General features: G+C 41.5%; 1 protein-coding gene across 8 annotated transcripts in view; it reads left to right on the top strand.

The window, feature by feature from the left end:
• Positions 1 to 13,389, top strand: part of CLYBL (citramalyl-CoA lyase) — a 209,097-nt gene that overhangs the window by 158,076 nt on the left and 37,632 nt on the right. For 7 of the 8 annotated variants that reach the window (XM_072853858.1, XM_072853839.1, XM_072853821.1 and 4 more), the window contains one exon: positions 2,242 to 2,366. In XM_072853858.1, the coding sequence (XP_072709959.1) occupies positions 2,242 to 2,366 (125 nt within the window). Of the gene's footprint in view, positions 1 to 2,241; positions 2,367 to 4,029; positions 4,235 to 13,389 lie in introns of those variants that run through there. The other variant, XM_072853848.1, reaches the window with a different exon arrangement.

Raw genomic sequence — 13,389 nt, 5'->3', positions numbered from 1 at the left:
TAAAAGACTTGTCAGGTATTGATTTAAAGCACGATATATCAAGTGGTACTGTAAAAAGGATTTCATGGTCATAAATTTTAATGTCTTCCAATTTTGCACTCTCTCAGTAACTTGTCAATAACAACAATTCTGTTTAAAATATTTGCTTCATTCCTGCATGGCATTATGTCTATTATACAGTTATTTGGATACATAATCTGTGACAAAAATCAACTGAGTGCTATAAATCAAAAGTTAGATTATATTCTCTGTAAATTGTTCAGTAGTGTTTTAATCATAAAAAGTATAGCTTACTGCTACAGATATCTTTATCAAAAGCAAATCTTTTTACAGAAATGTTTTACACTTTAAAAAATCATGTATAAATATTTTTATTTTTGTTATAATTATAGGCTGACTTTAAATATAATTTAAAATATATTCTGCATTTTCCCAGAAAGTTAAGCTCCTTAGGATTTTGCAGGAATTATTTGTACACCCTTCAATTTTCAAATTAGTAGTTTAGCTGGGGAGAATTTGTTGTATTACAAATAAGGAACATCATAATCTTATTAATGGTGACATTTGATTAAATTGACTAAAAAAGCTTTGATTAGACCCCCAATGTAAAACACATTAGTTAAGAAAACTTGTCTCCATGTAATTTCTTTCAAGAAATAAATTTCTTACTGAATTTTCAGCTTTACCTATTTTTAAGCTATCTTTTAAATAGTTATGACACTGAAATTTGAAACTGAATATTTGGATGCCCATAAGATCATAAACTAAAGGTCGTTTAATAGGAAATAAAATAAAATTGAGCTACTTATGGCTTTTTAGCAAAGAAACGTAGCAACCCTAAAAAATTCCTGTTTCTTTTCTCATTAAATTAAGTAGATTGTGCTGCTGCATCCCCAGATTTTGTTTGTACTCCGGGTTATCACTCAGACCCGCTGCAGTCTGATAAAAGTAATCCCAGTTTTTTTGCAGCGGTGATTTCATTTAAAATAGGTGTATCTCTGTGGTCACGCCTGAGACTTCTTATACCGAGTGATGGGCTGACTTCTAACGTACGGCTGGCTTAATGTCAGTAAGAACATTGGAGCAGACCCCGTTGTGCGCAGGAAGCCTCCTTAGGTCCTGACGCTTCAAATTTTCCTTGCGTGCAAAAATCTCGCTCCCGCGAGAGGCTGCAGCGGGCGGCGGGACGGCGCGGCTGTGGGACACTCTGTGTGCAGGAGACTGCTCCCTTGATGGCAGGTTTGCAGGACCAGGCTCATCCCTCTAACTAGTTTTGTTATCTGGCACGGGGGAGAGTCATTTACTCCGCGGGAAGCTGGGAATTACGGTAGCCTCTCTTTATTAAAACACTTTGAAAGCAAAGTGCAGAAATCACACCGGTCTGTGAAATTCCCTTAGAAATGAACTAATAATGTCAAATGTTACACTTTTAAAACTGTCAAACAAATTAGATATGTATTTGTTTTAAGGTAGCTAAATACAATAACAGATTAAAACGGATTATGTGGCTGTCTATTCACGTTTGAAAATCTCTAGTAAAAAAAAGCAACATCTATTTTTATTTTCTTAACGTATGTTTATACAAGAAAGGATTAAAAAAAAAGTGCTTCATAAAACCTCAGGGCACCGCTGGTAGTTGTTTGATATACCAGTGACTAAGCAAATATTACAACCTACCTGCAACTGCTAACTATTGCAACAACAATTTAAACAACATTGAGGATTTTATGATGCTAAGCCAATACTGAGAATTTAGGGCATGATCCTTAGGTGACTGGTAACTTTTCAGTCCTACAAATCTCTTGCCATCTTCTTCAGATCTCGTTTGCCGAGCGCATTTTAATACAACTTATTTAAGAGGGGCTGGAGCTGTTATTTACATAGTTAAATTCAGAGAAGCATTCTACTTAAGTGTTATTGACTGCCCTGGAGAAACAATTGCACCTGAAACGACTGAGAGAAGATGTATGGATTGAAATGGGGAGGGAGGAGAAAGAATCGTGGGTTCTTTCAAACTATCCTGAATGCAAGCACAGCTCAAGATATTTTTATTCTTTAAAAAATCTGGCAAAAGGCTGTCTGCGTGTTGTCCAGTTTAAAAAATAAAAGAAACCAAGTAAAATAATTAGTTAAAGAGCAAGAAAGTCTGCGAGGCATATGAGAGCCTCAAGTGGTTGGAACATTTTGCTTGAACATCTGTTTGTCGATGCATGATTCTGGTGTTATTAATCTTCTTTGTAGGTAAGCAGGTGATTCACCCCAACCAAATTGCTGTTGTCCAGGAACAGTTCTCTCCGAGCCCTGAAAAAATAAAGTGGGCACAGGAACTGATTTCTGCTTTTGAAGAACACCAGCGATTAGGCAAGGTAAATATTTTGTTAATATGCCATAGTGGAAACCAAATTTGAATAATAATATTTAAGATTCAGAAAGATTGGTGATGGCTCTTTGCATTTATCTTATGAAGTGTGCTGTAACTGAGAGTAGTGCTCGTGAAATCTGTGTCTGGATAGACTATAGAGTTTATATTTATTATAAATGTGTCACTTCCCAATGTATTTACGAATAGACCAGCTGTCTTTTTCTCCCCCCCGTTTTAACTTTAATTCCTTGATTACGCAGCCTTTTGAGTACCTGCATATATCTACAGCATCGGTGAATTAAAACCGCTTCTCCATTATGCTGCAGAATCACAGTGCTACTGTCATAGGAAAATATTTGCAATCAAAAGGCAGGTAGCCTGGCAGACGACTCGGACTGCTTGTGCAGACATCATTTGTGGAAAGAAATAAACAGATTAGGAAGTCTTGGTTTTCTAAAAAATCTCTATGTTGGTAAACCTGTTTCACTTTTGGGGGTTTGATCCTGCAAACATCCCTAGTAGTGAGTGAATTTCCTTTTGAGCAGAACTGCTTGCAGATTGTGGTTCTTAATCATTAAAAATGGGAATGTTTTATGTGCATTTGTACCAATTGCTGGACCTGAAATTTGGATAGAGGAGAAAGCAAATTAACACTAGAATATGATTGTTCCTAATTTAGTGCATCATTGAGTCTCACGTTTCCTGCTCTGTGGGTTTCTGCTATGTAAATATTGCGGTGGTGATGCACAATCTGTCTCCACTTTGTGCCAGTAATACTTAAATTAGGGGTTGCCTGAAGGAAGATTTTATGCTAGTTGCGGCATTGTCAGTTAATTATCTTAAAGGTTATTTGCTATAATCCAGTTTGCCTCTTTTTGAAAGAAAAAAAAGTTGCAGCTAAATATGTTTATCTTAGTTGCAGCCAAGCCCGGGCTAGTTAAAAAGCAAAGTCCCAATGTCAGAACGGGGAGTGCAGATGAGCGGGAATGGTTCGCGTGTGCTTGTGTGGCATTCAAGTGGGAGACAAATTTCTTTGGTCGTGAAGTTCATATATAAGACTGTGCACAGGGTCTCACTTTCTCCGGTGCCATATAAAGGTTTTACTGTACATTTCTTCGCTTTCCGGTGGGTAGAAATAGATTGGCGTGTGTGCCTTCCCCGTTCCCCTGCATTTCTGATACTGCAGATGTTGTGCATTAGAAATGCTGAAAAGGTCAAAGCAGAAATGATGCTTTCATCTCAGGGTAAAAGTGTGACAAGGTATTTGCTATTGCTCTGCCCTTCTCTTTGCCCGGCTATCGCATCCCCTCTGTGGTACCTGGGTGTTTCCAATACGTGCATGACTACGATATTTGGGTGCTGTCCTGAGCAGTTATTTCAGGGTCACTATTAGGATGCTGTATGCCTGTATCTCTTTGTTCTGTTCCCTCGATTTTGAAATGTAGCTGTCTTCATGCAAACGATTTAGAAATAGAAAATGTATGACTGGTTTTGCCCATTATTCCGATTTACAAAGCTTGGCTCTCTTACAAAAGGCATCGTTATAAACATACTGTTGGTGCAAATGTGTAGGCAGGTAGATGCAGAAAGAAAAAAGTCAGACGACATACTCAGCCAAATATTGTTTATGTTTATGATGTGTATAATACTATTCATTCTGAATTTAGGGTCAGAAACTCACCTAAGGAATACCCCTGTCATATGAACAATCGATGAGGAGACTGGACTAAATTTAACTCTAGTCCCAGCGTCACACAATCTTGAAGCCAAACACATTGAATATTGAAGAATTCTGTATTAGGCAAGCATTAGTCTTTGGATTTGTTTTGAAGCTGTTATTTTACTGACATAATGCTGGTTTCTTGCTTATATCAGCCATTCAGGGGGGTTTTGTTTGGGTTTGGGGGATATTTTTTTTTTTTAAATAAATGCTTTTAAAATGGGTTATAAGCTTCTATAATCAGCTGCAAGAACAGATTTGCTGAGGGTTTGTGGTTTGGGCTATTTTTTTAACAAACCACGTTGCATGCTTCATATATTTTTGCATGTAGCCGTCTGTCAATAAAAAAGGACTGGCAGGTTAATATGTGAACTTCTGGATCTTGTATCACTGCCGTATTGCCGGGCTTCGTAACAAAATTGGAAAAATACTTTTCCGTGTAGTGCTGCAAACTTCTTAACCAAGTTTGCAATTTGGTATTATAAATGTGTCAGTAAGAAGAGCTTGGACGGTCTGATTACTTAATTTTTTTTCCAAAGCAAACATATCTCACTGAGGGAGCCTCTTGCTCCGGGTCCTAGCGACATGCTAAAATGTAAGTAATAACTCTTCCCCTACCACCTCCTGACAAATACTCCACACAGCGGTTTTAGTAATCCTCGTGTCCTAATGAAACACCTCTTCTGTTTTCCTTTTCCTTTTATTATATTAAAGTGTTCATGTCAGTAAGACTAAAAATATAGCTGTGGTTAATATGGTTGCGACTTGCATGGTTTTGCCATGTTATTAATCAAAGTTGAAAGCCTGGAAAAAATAAATGTGAGGGATTTGTGCAGCTGTTTGTGTGGTAGATAAGTTACTGGTTTGCAGTCTCTGGGATCATAGGTTGTTATGAATTGGGTTTAAAGTTTGATGCCCTTAGTCAAGAAAATTTTATATTAAAATACAATAAGAAGCTTTTATAATCTATTCCAGTTTGAGAGCTACAATTGCTGTAATCATCTTTCTTTGAGAGAAGCCTGAACCAGGCTACTTCATCCTGGAGGCTGAAATGCTTTGACATAGTAGCCCCCAAATGTGAGTACTGAGGTCAGGAAAAATTAGGATCTCGGATGAGCACTGCAGAATTGGAGATGCTGTGACAGTATCCAAACAGAAGGAAATTAGAGAGCTAACCATCTAGCCAAAAGTATTTGGGCTTACCTTACGGTAAGTCCTGTTTGAGGGGTTATTTTGGTTTGGCTTCCAGGTTGTTTTGATTGTGGGGTTTGGTTTTTTTTTACATTTCTAATCTGACTGAAATATCGAGGAAATATCTAGGAAATAAATGATAATGTTGTGTTTTGGACAATTAGAAGACAAACGTTGAAAAAGTACATTTTGTATTTTATACGACTATTTTTTAAGTGGTCTCTTTTGTCTAGAACTTTGAGATCTAAAAATGAAAAGTGCTTAAAAAGAAAAGTATTATTTCCATATCATTTCAATATTTTTCCAGTAGAATTGCATTACTAGGAGATATGATTTTCAAAATTTAAAAATTCATCCTAAAGAAAGCAGGCGTAGCTGTTGGGAAAGTCTAAATATAAGATAAATGTCAGAGTGTGTTCAAAAATGAAAAAAAAAAGGGTAATAAACATTGTTCTGGTAGTCTAAAGGACAGTTTTGGTTCTAAATTTCTGAAGTACTTGTACCGCATTAAACGGGGAAGTGATTTTATAAATCCAGATTAACTGAGTCCAAGGGGGTAGAGTTAGTGGGAGAAGTTACTAGCTTATTTCAAGAAAAAGATCTGACTTCTATCAATGAAGGTACAATAGTCTTTACTATGTAAGTAACTCCTGTGTTTACATTACAATACACTGGATACAGGAATATAATCTCTTCTATATGTACTTAGTGTTTATATATGACAAGAAAGTAAGACATTGAAAATGTGTTTTTGAGCCATTCAACATGTAAATACATCAGGCACAATATCGTTATTGTAATGGGATCTTCCTGAATCGTCTGTTTTTTAAATAAAATTCAGACAGGAAGAAAAGCAGGAGAGTAAAGTAAGAGGTTGCTTACACATTTATCTCATGTACTAATTTATAAATGCTTTCAAAGCATCCACACATTAAACCAGGGAATAGCTAAATGCTGCTGCCGAAGTCACCTGTCAGGTAAGGATTATTTAGAGTTAAGGGAAGTAATTCACAAACCCAGGCTGTAATATGGGTTGAATATTTTAGATCCCACGGGGCAAAACAGAAGAAATATCTGTACATGCCACATACGAATGTACCGTGCTTCTAAGAAGACCTTTAGCATATGTTTCTTGCATTATATTCTGTGCCATTGTATATCATGTTCCTGGTGGCTGAGGAATAATATATATGAACTCCAGCGATTTGACAAACTACACAGTTTCTTTTACAGACCTTTCCAGGATTATGAAAAATCTTAGGAATGCATTTATTTACACAGCATCTACGCAACAAAGGAATGGAAATTTCCAGCAGTGGCTCCCTTATAGTGCTCTTTGTTTAGGAAAAGCTACCCCAAGCCACTGTATCTTGGAGACGATGCGCCTTCGTGCTTGGGCCAGATCCAGCTCCCGCCGCTGCCCGGGGAGGTCTCTCCCCGCTGCCCTCCCTCTCCCAGCAGTGCCGCGGCCCCCGGGAGGGCTCTCCGTGTACGGCCCCAGCCACGAGGGATCCATCCCGTCCCAAACCAGCCCGTGGGTGCTGGGCGAGCAGGAGCGTGCCCCGGGGGTGGCAGGCTCCTCCGGGCTGCCTCCTGGGAGGGAATGTGCTGGAGCATCCCTCTGGCACGGGGCAGCGCGGGACCCCATCAACCCGCAGGGATTATATCGCACTTTGTAGGGCATTATATCTGAGGGCTTTACGCGGAGCTGGAGGTGAGGAAGCAGCCCGGCTCCCCGCTCCCCTCGGCCAGGACAGACTGCAGGCAGAGCTTCCAGGTGCCACCAACTAAGCTGGATCCCATCCCAGGGCGATGCCGGCAGCACGGGGTACCTCTGTGCACGCTGGGCTGCAGCGCTGTCAGCCCTTGCTCCGAGGACGCAGAGCATTTGCTGTCGTTTATGTTAATTAGGCAATGTATATTCCTCATGCTGCAGAGTGGGGGTTCAGGGATGTGTGATAAATTGCCACCTTTTATGAGCGTCGGCCTTACGAAGTATAGGCTCAGGTGCATCTCTGTGCAAAGATGGAGTGCGCTGGTGGGATTTAAGCATGGGCCACTGTGATGTTGTTTGTCTTTTTACAAAGTGGCCAAGTGAAATTTTAATGTGAAAATTGATGAATAAGTAGAGATCGAGAGAGCTCATTTAGTACTTAAAGTTTCTCTATACAATTTTATTATTTGAAAAAGGTTTTAGAAATGTGTTTTGTGTCACAGTTGAAGGCTTTTCTCTTAGAAAGATCCATCTGGGGGCAAATTTCGAACCTTTACAATGGAGCAGAAGGGGCTGTAGTAGCTAATTGCTTGTGCTATACTGGTTCCCACACTGGCGCAATCAGTCCTGAGGGAGTTATGCCAGGTGGGGAGAGAAGGAGACAGATTTTACTACACGGGGCTGCAAAAGCTCCTAAGCAGGGCAGAAACTCATACAAAACATTTGCTTGCCAACTCCCCCCCACACTCCCCAGCAGGCATTCGGTGGCTCTTAATCTGTTTTCCTCCACTCATTAAAGACCTGTGTCCAAAACATGGGGGGAGAGGGACTCGGATGGCGCTTTGACATTTCCCGCAGGGAGAAGTTTCTCTGCAAGCCGGGAGCAGAAGGACGGATGCTGTGCCCCTCCATAGTCTTTCCACCCGGACGTAGCTCCTGGAGGACGCAGCTGCTGTCCCGGGGGACGCGGGCCCTGCAGAGGGCACGGGATGGCACCGCTCTGGGTTCCTCCTCAGCAAGGCATGACCCCTCTGTCCTTGTCGCCTCGAGGAGGTGCATGCGGGGTCTCGGTGAGACAGGGTGAGTGCCCTTGCTTTTGGAAGGGCCGTGCCATGCCGGCACACTCCCAATGCAGGTGATGCTTTTTTGCGGGCACGGAGTGAGGAGACATCCATCGCTGCAGACACCTGCCCGCTGTCATGCCAAAACCTGCTCTGCACCAAGCAACCCACCAAGGCAACTACCCACCTCCCAAATCCCTCTTTAAAAAGCATTAACCAGCGCTCACGAGCCTCGTTTCAATTTCCAAAGCAGGATCTAACCAGAGATGTAATGTTCTGACCAGATGGCTCTTTTTAAGGCTTACTGAGGGAATTCAGAAGCCTGTACAGCCAAAATATTGTTTCAGTTAATTTAAGTAGCAGCGGTCTTGCTGCCTCTTCACTTCTCTCTGTGCTAGCTGATATTTCCAGGGACCTGGAGCAGCTCTCTGCAAAAGCTCCGTCAGCTGAAATAGAAAATGGCAGTAAAAAACGGCTGTTCAGAAAATTAATCTGAAATTAGAAAAAATATAGACTACAAAAATAATGGTGATTCCATTCTTGTTGACAGAACGAGCTTCACTGTTTTTACTTTTTCTTGCCTGTGTTGTATTTTATAGCTACCTTCCCCTTCAGGATCAAATGCCTTTTGTGTGTCCTGTAGTCATTTACTTCCAGGTGGAATTTTCTAGTCTATATTTAATAAATTGCTTCCATGGCTATAAATCTCAAGTTAATTCTAAATGACTTAATTAAGGGCATCTGAGGATACCGAAGTCTTAATATTAGTTACTTTTCATTTTTCCATATAATAACCATGATGCTCACTAGGGGAAAAAATGCATGGTTGGATAGGATGTTTGTCCAGGAAGCTGCTTTTGTGCTATAAAATAAAGATTTGCTTGGCAGCAGCAAATGTGCTCTCTAGGATTCTTCCGTTCCCAATACATTATAAGACGGAGGATGGAAACCAGTGGAGAATATTCCTGATTTCTATGACTTTCTCTGTTTCTTTAATTTTATTCTTTCCTACTCTAGAGAAGCACACAGGAAGGCAACAACCACAATGAGAAGGAATGAAAGAAAACATAAAGACGGCAATAAAAGCCCTCATGTCTGCCTTTCATTCAGGGGATCTTAAACAGGCTGTTTGCTCAGTGAGAGGTAGAGAATTTGGTGGCTTGAAGGAGTTTCTGGAGCTGGACCAAGCAGGATCCCCTGGCCCATCCCAGCCTAAATGGCTGTCCCCAGTGGTTCAGGCAGCTTGGGGGGCTGTAAGAGGGAAAAACAGCTTGTCTGGCTCACACAGCAGGGCAAGACCCTTATCCATGGGCTGGGAATGGTAATGTCTGACGGAGGAGAAGTAAAGGACCTTGTAGGTCCCTGTTCTTCATCTTTCCTGCCCTAGTGTGGACTTGAGGGATCACAAAGTCCTTCCTACCTGTTGAGCTTTAGAAAGGGCTTTTTCTGTCAGAGTTCTTGTACTGCTGCTAGGGAGTTATTTGAGGTAAGAATTAATCTCTGTTTCATGTTGTTGTTGCTCTTTCTTTCTCGACCTTTTGTGTCCTTCCCTCTGCTCCTAGAGGTAGAAGCATATCTCATACAAACAGGCCTGCTTCTGGCATTACAAACTGATTTATCCTCTGAACTAACTAACTGCTTCTGCTCTGGTCAAAGTTTACACTGGTGAAAAGCAACAAAAGGTAGTGATATTTAATGTTTTCTTCATATCAACAAAATGGCTATAGAAACTTGCTGGTATTGATACTTTGCAGAATTCCCTCCCCATCTATCCCTTCTTTCAACAGATCACAGAGACCCACTGAGCATCTCCTTTTCCCAAAAAGAAATTTTTGACAAACCTTTTCAGGGATCATTTATTTTCCCCAAAGATTTTGTGCATGTGTCTTTCCTCCCATGATGTTGCTACAGAAAAGGGGCGAATGTCAAAGGGTTCAAAGGAGAGGATACAGAAATAGGTAACCCAAAAAGCTCTGTTTGTATAGCTTGCTGTGTGTGGAGTCTTCAGTTTGTCATATGTGACTACACCAGTTATTTGGGCATTTCCTACCTACTGCAAAGATGCTAGAAGGCGGCCAAGAGTTGTGTGTCAACCTGGTCTGGAGGCAGGACAGGCCTGAGCAGGGAGGAGTGCGAGACATTATCTTGTTATAGCCTGAAAAACATGCTCAGTTGACCCAGATATCATTGAACACCTCCTAGCAGCTCACTAACTTTTGGAAGTTCATCACTAAACGGTGGAATCATGACCCAGCTCTTCATGATGGCTCTTTGGCTACAACTTGCAAAAGAAAAAATTAAACCTGCATTCAGCACCATCACAGCTGTTAGCTTATTTCCTACTCTTGACTTCCCCAAAAATATGGTTTCAACCTTCTGTTTCAAGGGAAAGTCATTCCTTTGTAGTCAGCATAATCACTCCTCCCTCGGGCACAGACCCAACTCCATTTGCTGTGACCAGGACTCTCTTCTCTTTTGTTCATTACCTGTAAGCAAATCCAAGCGTTCTTTTTAAGCCCCAAAGCACAGATTTCCAAGTTTCCTCTGCAGGGGGTTGCTTAAAGAATGTCTGTTTTCATTTAATCCCAGGGGAATTATCTTCCTGAATGCCATGCTTTTTAGGGGGACCCTTTGCCATCCGCCTTCTTCCTTCCCTCCTCAGAAAAGCAAATCTGCCCTCTTCCAGAGCACAACACGCTCATTTCCTTGTAGCAGTTTAACATTGTGCAGGATTAGACATAATGTTCTCAGACCCAAGCAGATTTTAGTGGGTTATTCCATGTATTTTTGTGGTCTCCAAAAAGTCATAACTAGACTTTTGGGATTTAGAAGTGAGCCACTGAATTACCATGGAAAGAATTAATGTTTCTCAGGTAACTATGGATCAAAGATTTCTTGTGTCTGTGGACTTGAGGATGCGTGTCTATACGTGCTCTCCATTTCCCCTTGTGGGAGGTACGCAAGGTTTGCACTGGCCCGCTGGCATGGCCCATTCTGCTCGTTTCCATTTATCCTGGCATCTGCCTGCGGGTGCTGATACAGGTCATAGGGGCTGGAAGGAGACTTACATAATTACTTATTTAGACAGTGGCTGTATTCACACACAGCCTCTGGCCCATGCTACCAGAGCGGTGTGGGAGCTCTGTTTGCTTCATGACATCTCCTAATGGTGAAGGGGGTGGAGGAGAGAAGGGTGGGTGGCTCACTGGTCCCCCTATGCCCATTTCCCCTAGGTCCTCGATGCATGTCCTCTCAGAAGGCAGCCAAGTACGGTGAGGAGGTAACCCGACTGCCACACATTTCATTGCAGGGATTTGGTCTGCAAAAGAAAGTATTGCTAGCTAAACCATTAAGAAAAGTAATTGAAGAAAAATAAATCTTCATCAGCAGGGCAGTATTTCCAACCCTGTGCCAGCAGAGTGCCGTCAAGGGACCTCCCCTCACTCATGAGTTTGCTTGTCTTCTGAGCAACAGTCACCTAACTAGTGGCAGAGATTTTTTTTTTGGCAATTCCATAAGCATTAGATATATCTTAGACCTATACTTAATTCAAAATTCAGCAGCAGGTGCTTTCTTGTCCCTATTGCAATTTCATGGAACATGACCTTAGCTTGCTTTTCCTTTTCTTCCACTGGCCCAGGTACCCAGAGTCCAGCCCATGCCAAAGCCCTACCTACTCACCAGGATCCCCTAGCACCTCCAACCCTGCCATCTGAATCACCTGACTAGATCCCCAAAGCAAACTGCTTTTGAAAAAGTTGTCTGTCTCTACACAGTGGCCCGGGGCAGCCCATACATTGACACACATAATAAATGAATATAGCACTATTGGCTCTAGTCTTTCATGTGATGCAAGACAATTGAGGGGTTTTTTCTACTATAGACAAGCCACAGGCTTAATGTAGTCCTTATAAATATCTGTAAGAAAGGCGTGGCCACTGTCACGTGGGAGTTAAAGTTGTTGGCTACATGTATGATGAGATCTGATAGAATAGGGCATCAAATCAAAGGCTTATTAGCAAAGGTTTACCAATAGTGAAGGTAATTAATAACAACAGCAGTGGTTCCCGAAACAGAGTGCAGGGTTCTCACAACCCGTGCTCATGTTTGGAGTCCCATCTGCAATCGATCAGGAAGCCAGGAGGCTTTTTGGAACTTACAGAACTTGTTTGGTACTTCGAAATTTATATATTTGCTATACATTAGGAAAACCAATCCTCACATTCAGTACTGATGCAGGTTATTAATAGTTTCCAGTGGTCTAAGAACCGAGGGTTTGCAGTCATCCTCTTAGTGAGTTCATTGCAGTCATCGGGATGGACGTGGATAGAGGCACAGATAACCACAGACAGAGCAAATGCTGAGGAAAAAGCCACAGGCATCCCCAGGTACAGGAGTCCCTCTAATTCTTCCATCTTGTCAACCAAAGGGGACTAGCTCGTCTGATCACTGTCCCACATGTCCCAGAACAATTATTACTTTACTTTAATTAACTTATGTACTTTAATCCAAGCCACAGCTCAGAGACAAGCGTGTCACATAACTACGAGGTGCCTTAAGTGTTCTGTATCATAATAGTTTTAGCCAGCTTGTTTCTCTCCTTAACCCAGTGGTACATAAGGAAACAAAAGATGGTGGGAGTAAAACCCCATGTAACATTACAAATTACATAAAAAGGTTTCAGGAGAGATGAAGAATTATGAAACTTTACTTTCCCTGATCTTCTGGAAAAACGTGAAAGGTGCCTCACTTGTGATCGTGTCCATCCCCTGTTGTAGTCAAAGTCAACACAATTCTACCACCCATGATAAACACCAGCAACAGAGTTGGCTGTATCGTTTCTTCTGCTTTCCTGGTTCCCCCAGAACATATTGATCCCCAGCCGATACAGAAATCATTGACTCTGAATCCCCTCCATTTACCTTCTAGAAAGGTAAAATGCTTCTTGCCATTAAAAAAAGTATACTCCATTTATGAGATGGTCGTATAGATTTACCAAGCTCTTAATGACTCCCGTAAGTTTCACAGAGCGAATGTTCCTAGATGCTGCCACATACAGACACACACAAAAAGAGGAGGTCTTCATGTTCCAGGAACCACTGCATTAATGTGTTCATCTTCTGGCCATGGCAAATAACAGCCCAACGCTGAAACTCCTTCTGCTACTTGATACACGTCATTTCTTATAGGTAAAGGAAATCTTTAAGGATGACATATAGACATGACAAGAGCCATGTCCAAAATCCACGGCAACACATGGCCAGAGTTTTCTTCTAAGTTGTCAAAGAAGAGCCCTCAGTTATATGTTGAACTTTGTTAGATCTGAGTTGGGTTTGGTAGT

The sequence above is a fragment of the Ciconia boyciana genome, chromosome 1 (genome assembly GCF_034638445.1).
Source record: "Ciconia boyciana chromosome 1, ASM3463844v1, whole genome shotgun sequence".
Taxonomy (NCBI): domain Eukaryota; kingdom Metazoa; phylum Chordata; class Aves; order Ciconiiformes; family Ciconiidae; genus Ciconia; species Ciconia boyciana.
Note: the sequence above shows the minus strand (reverse complement) of the source record. Positions and strands in the feature narration are given on the sequence as shown.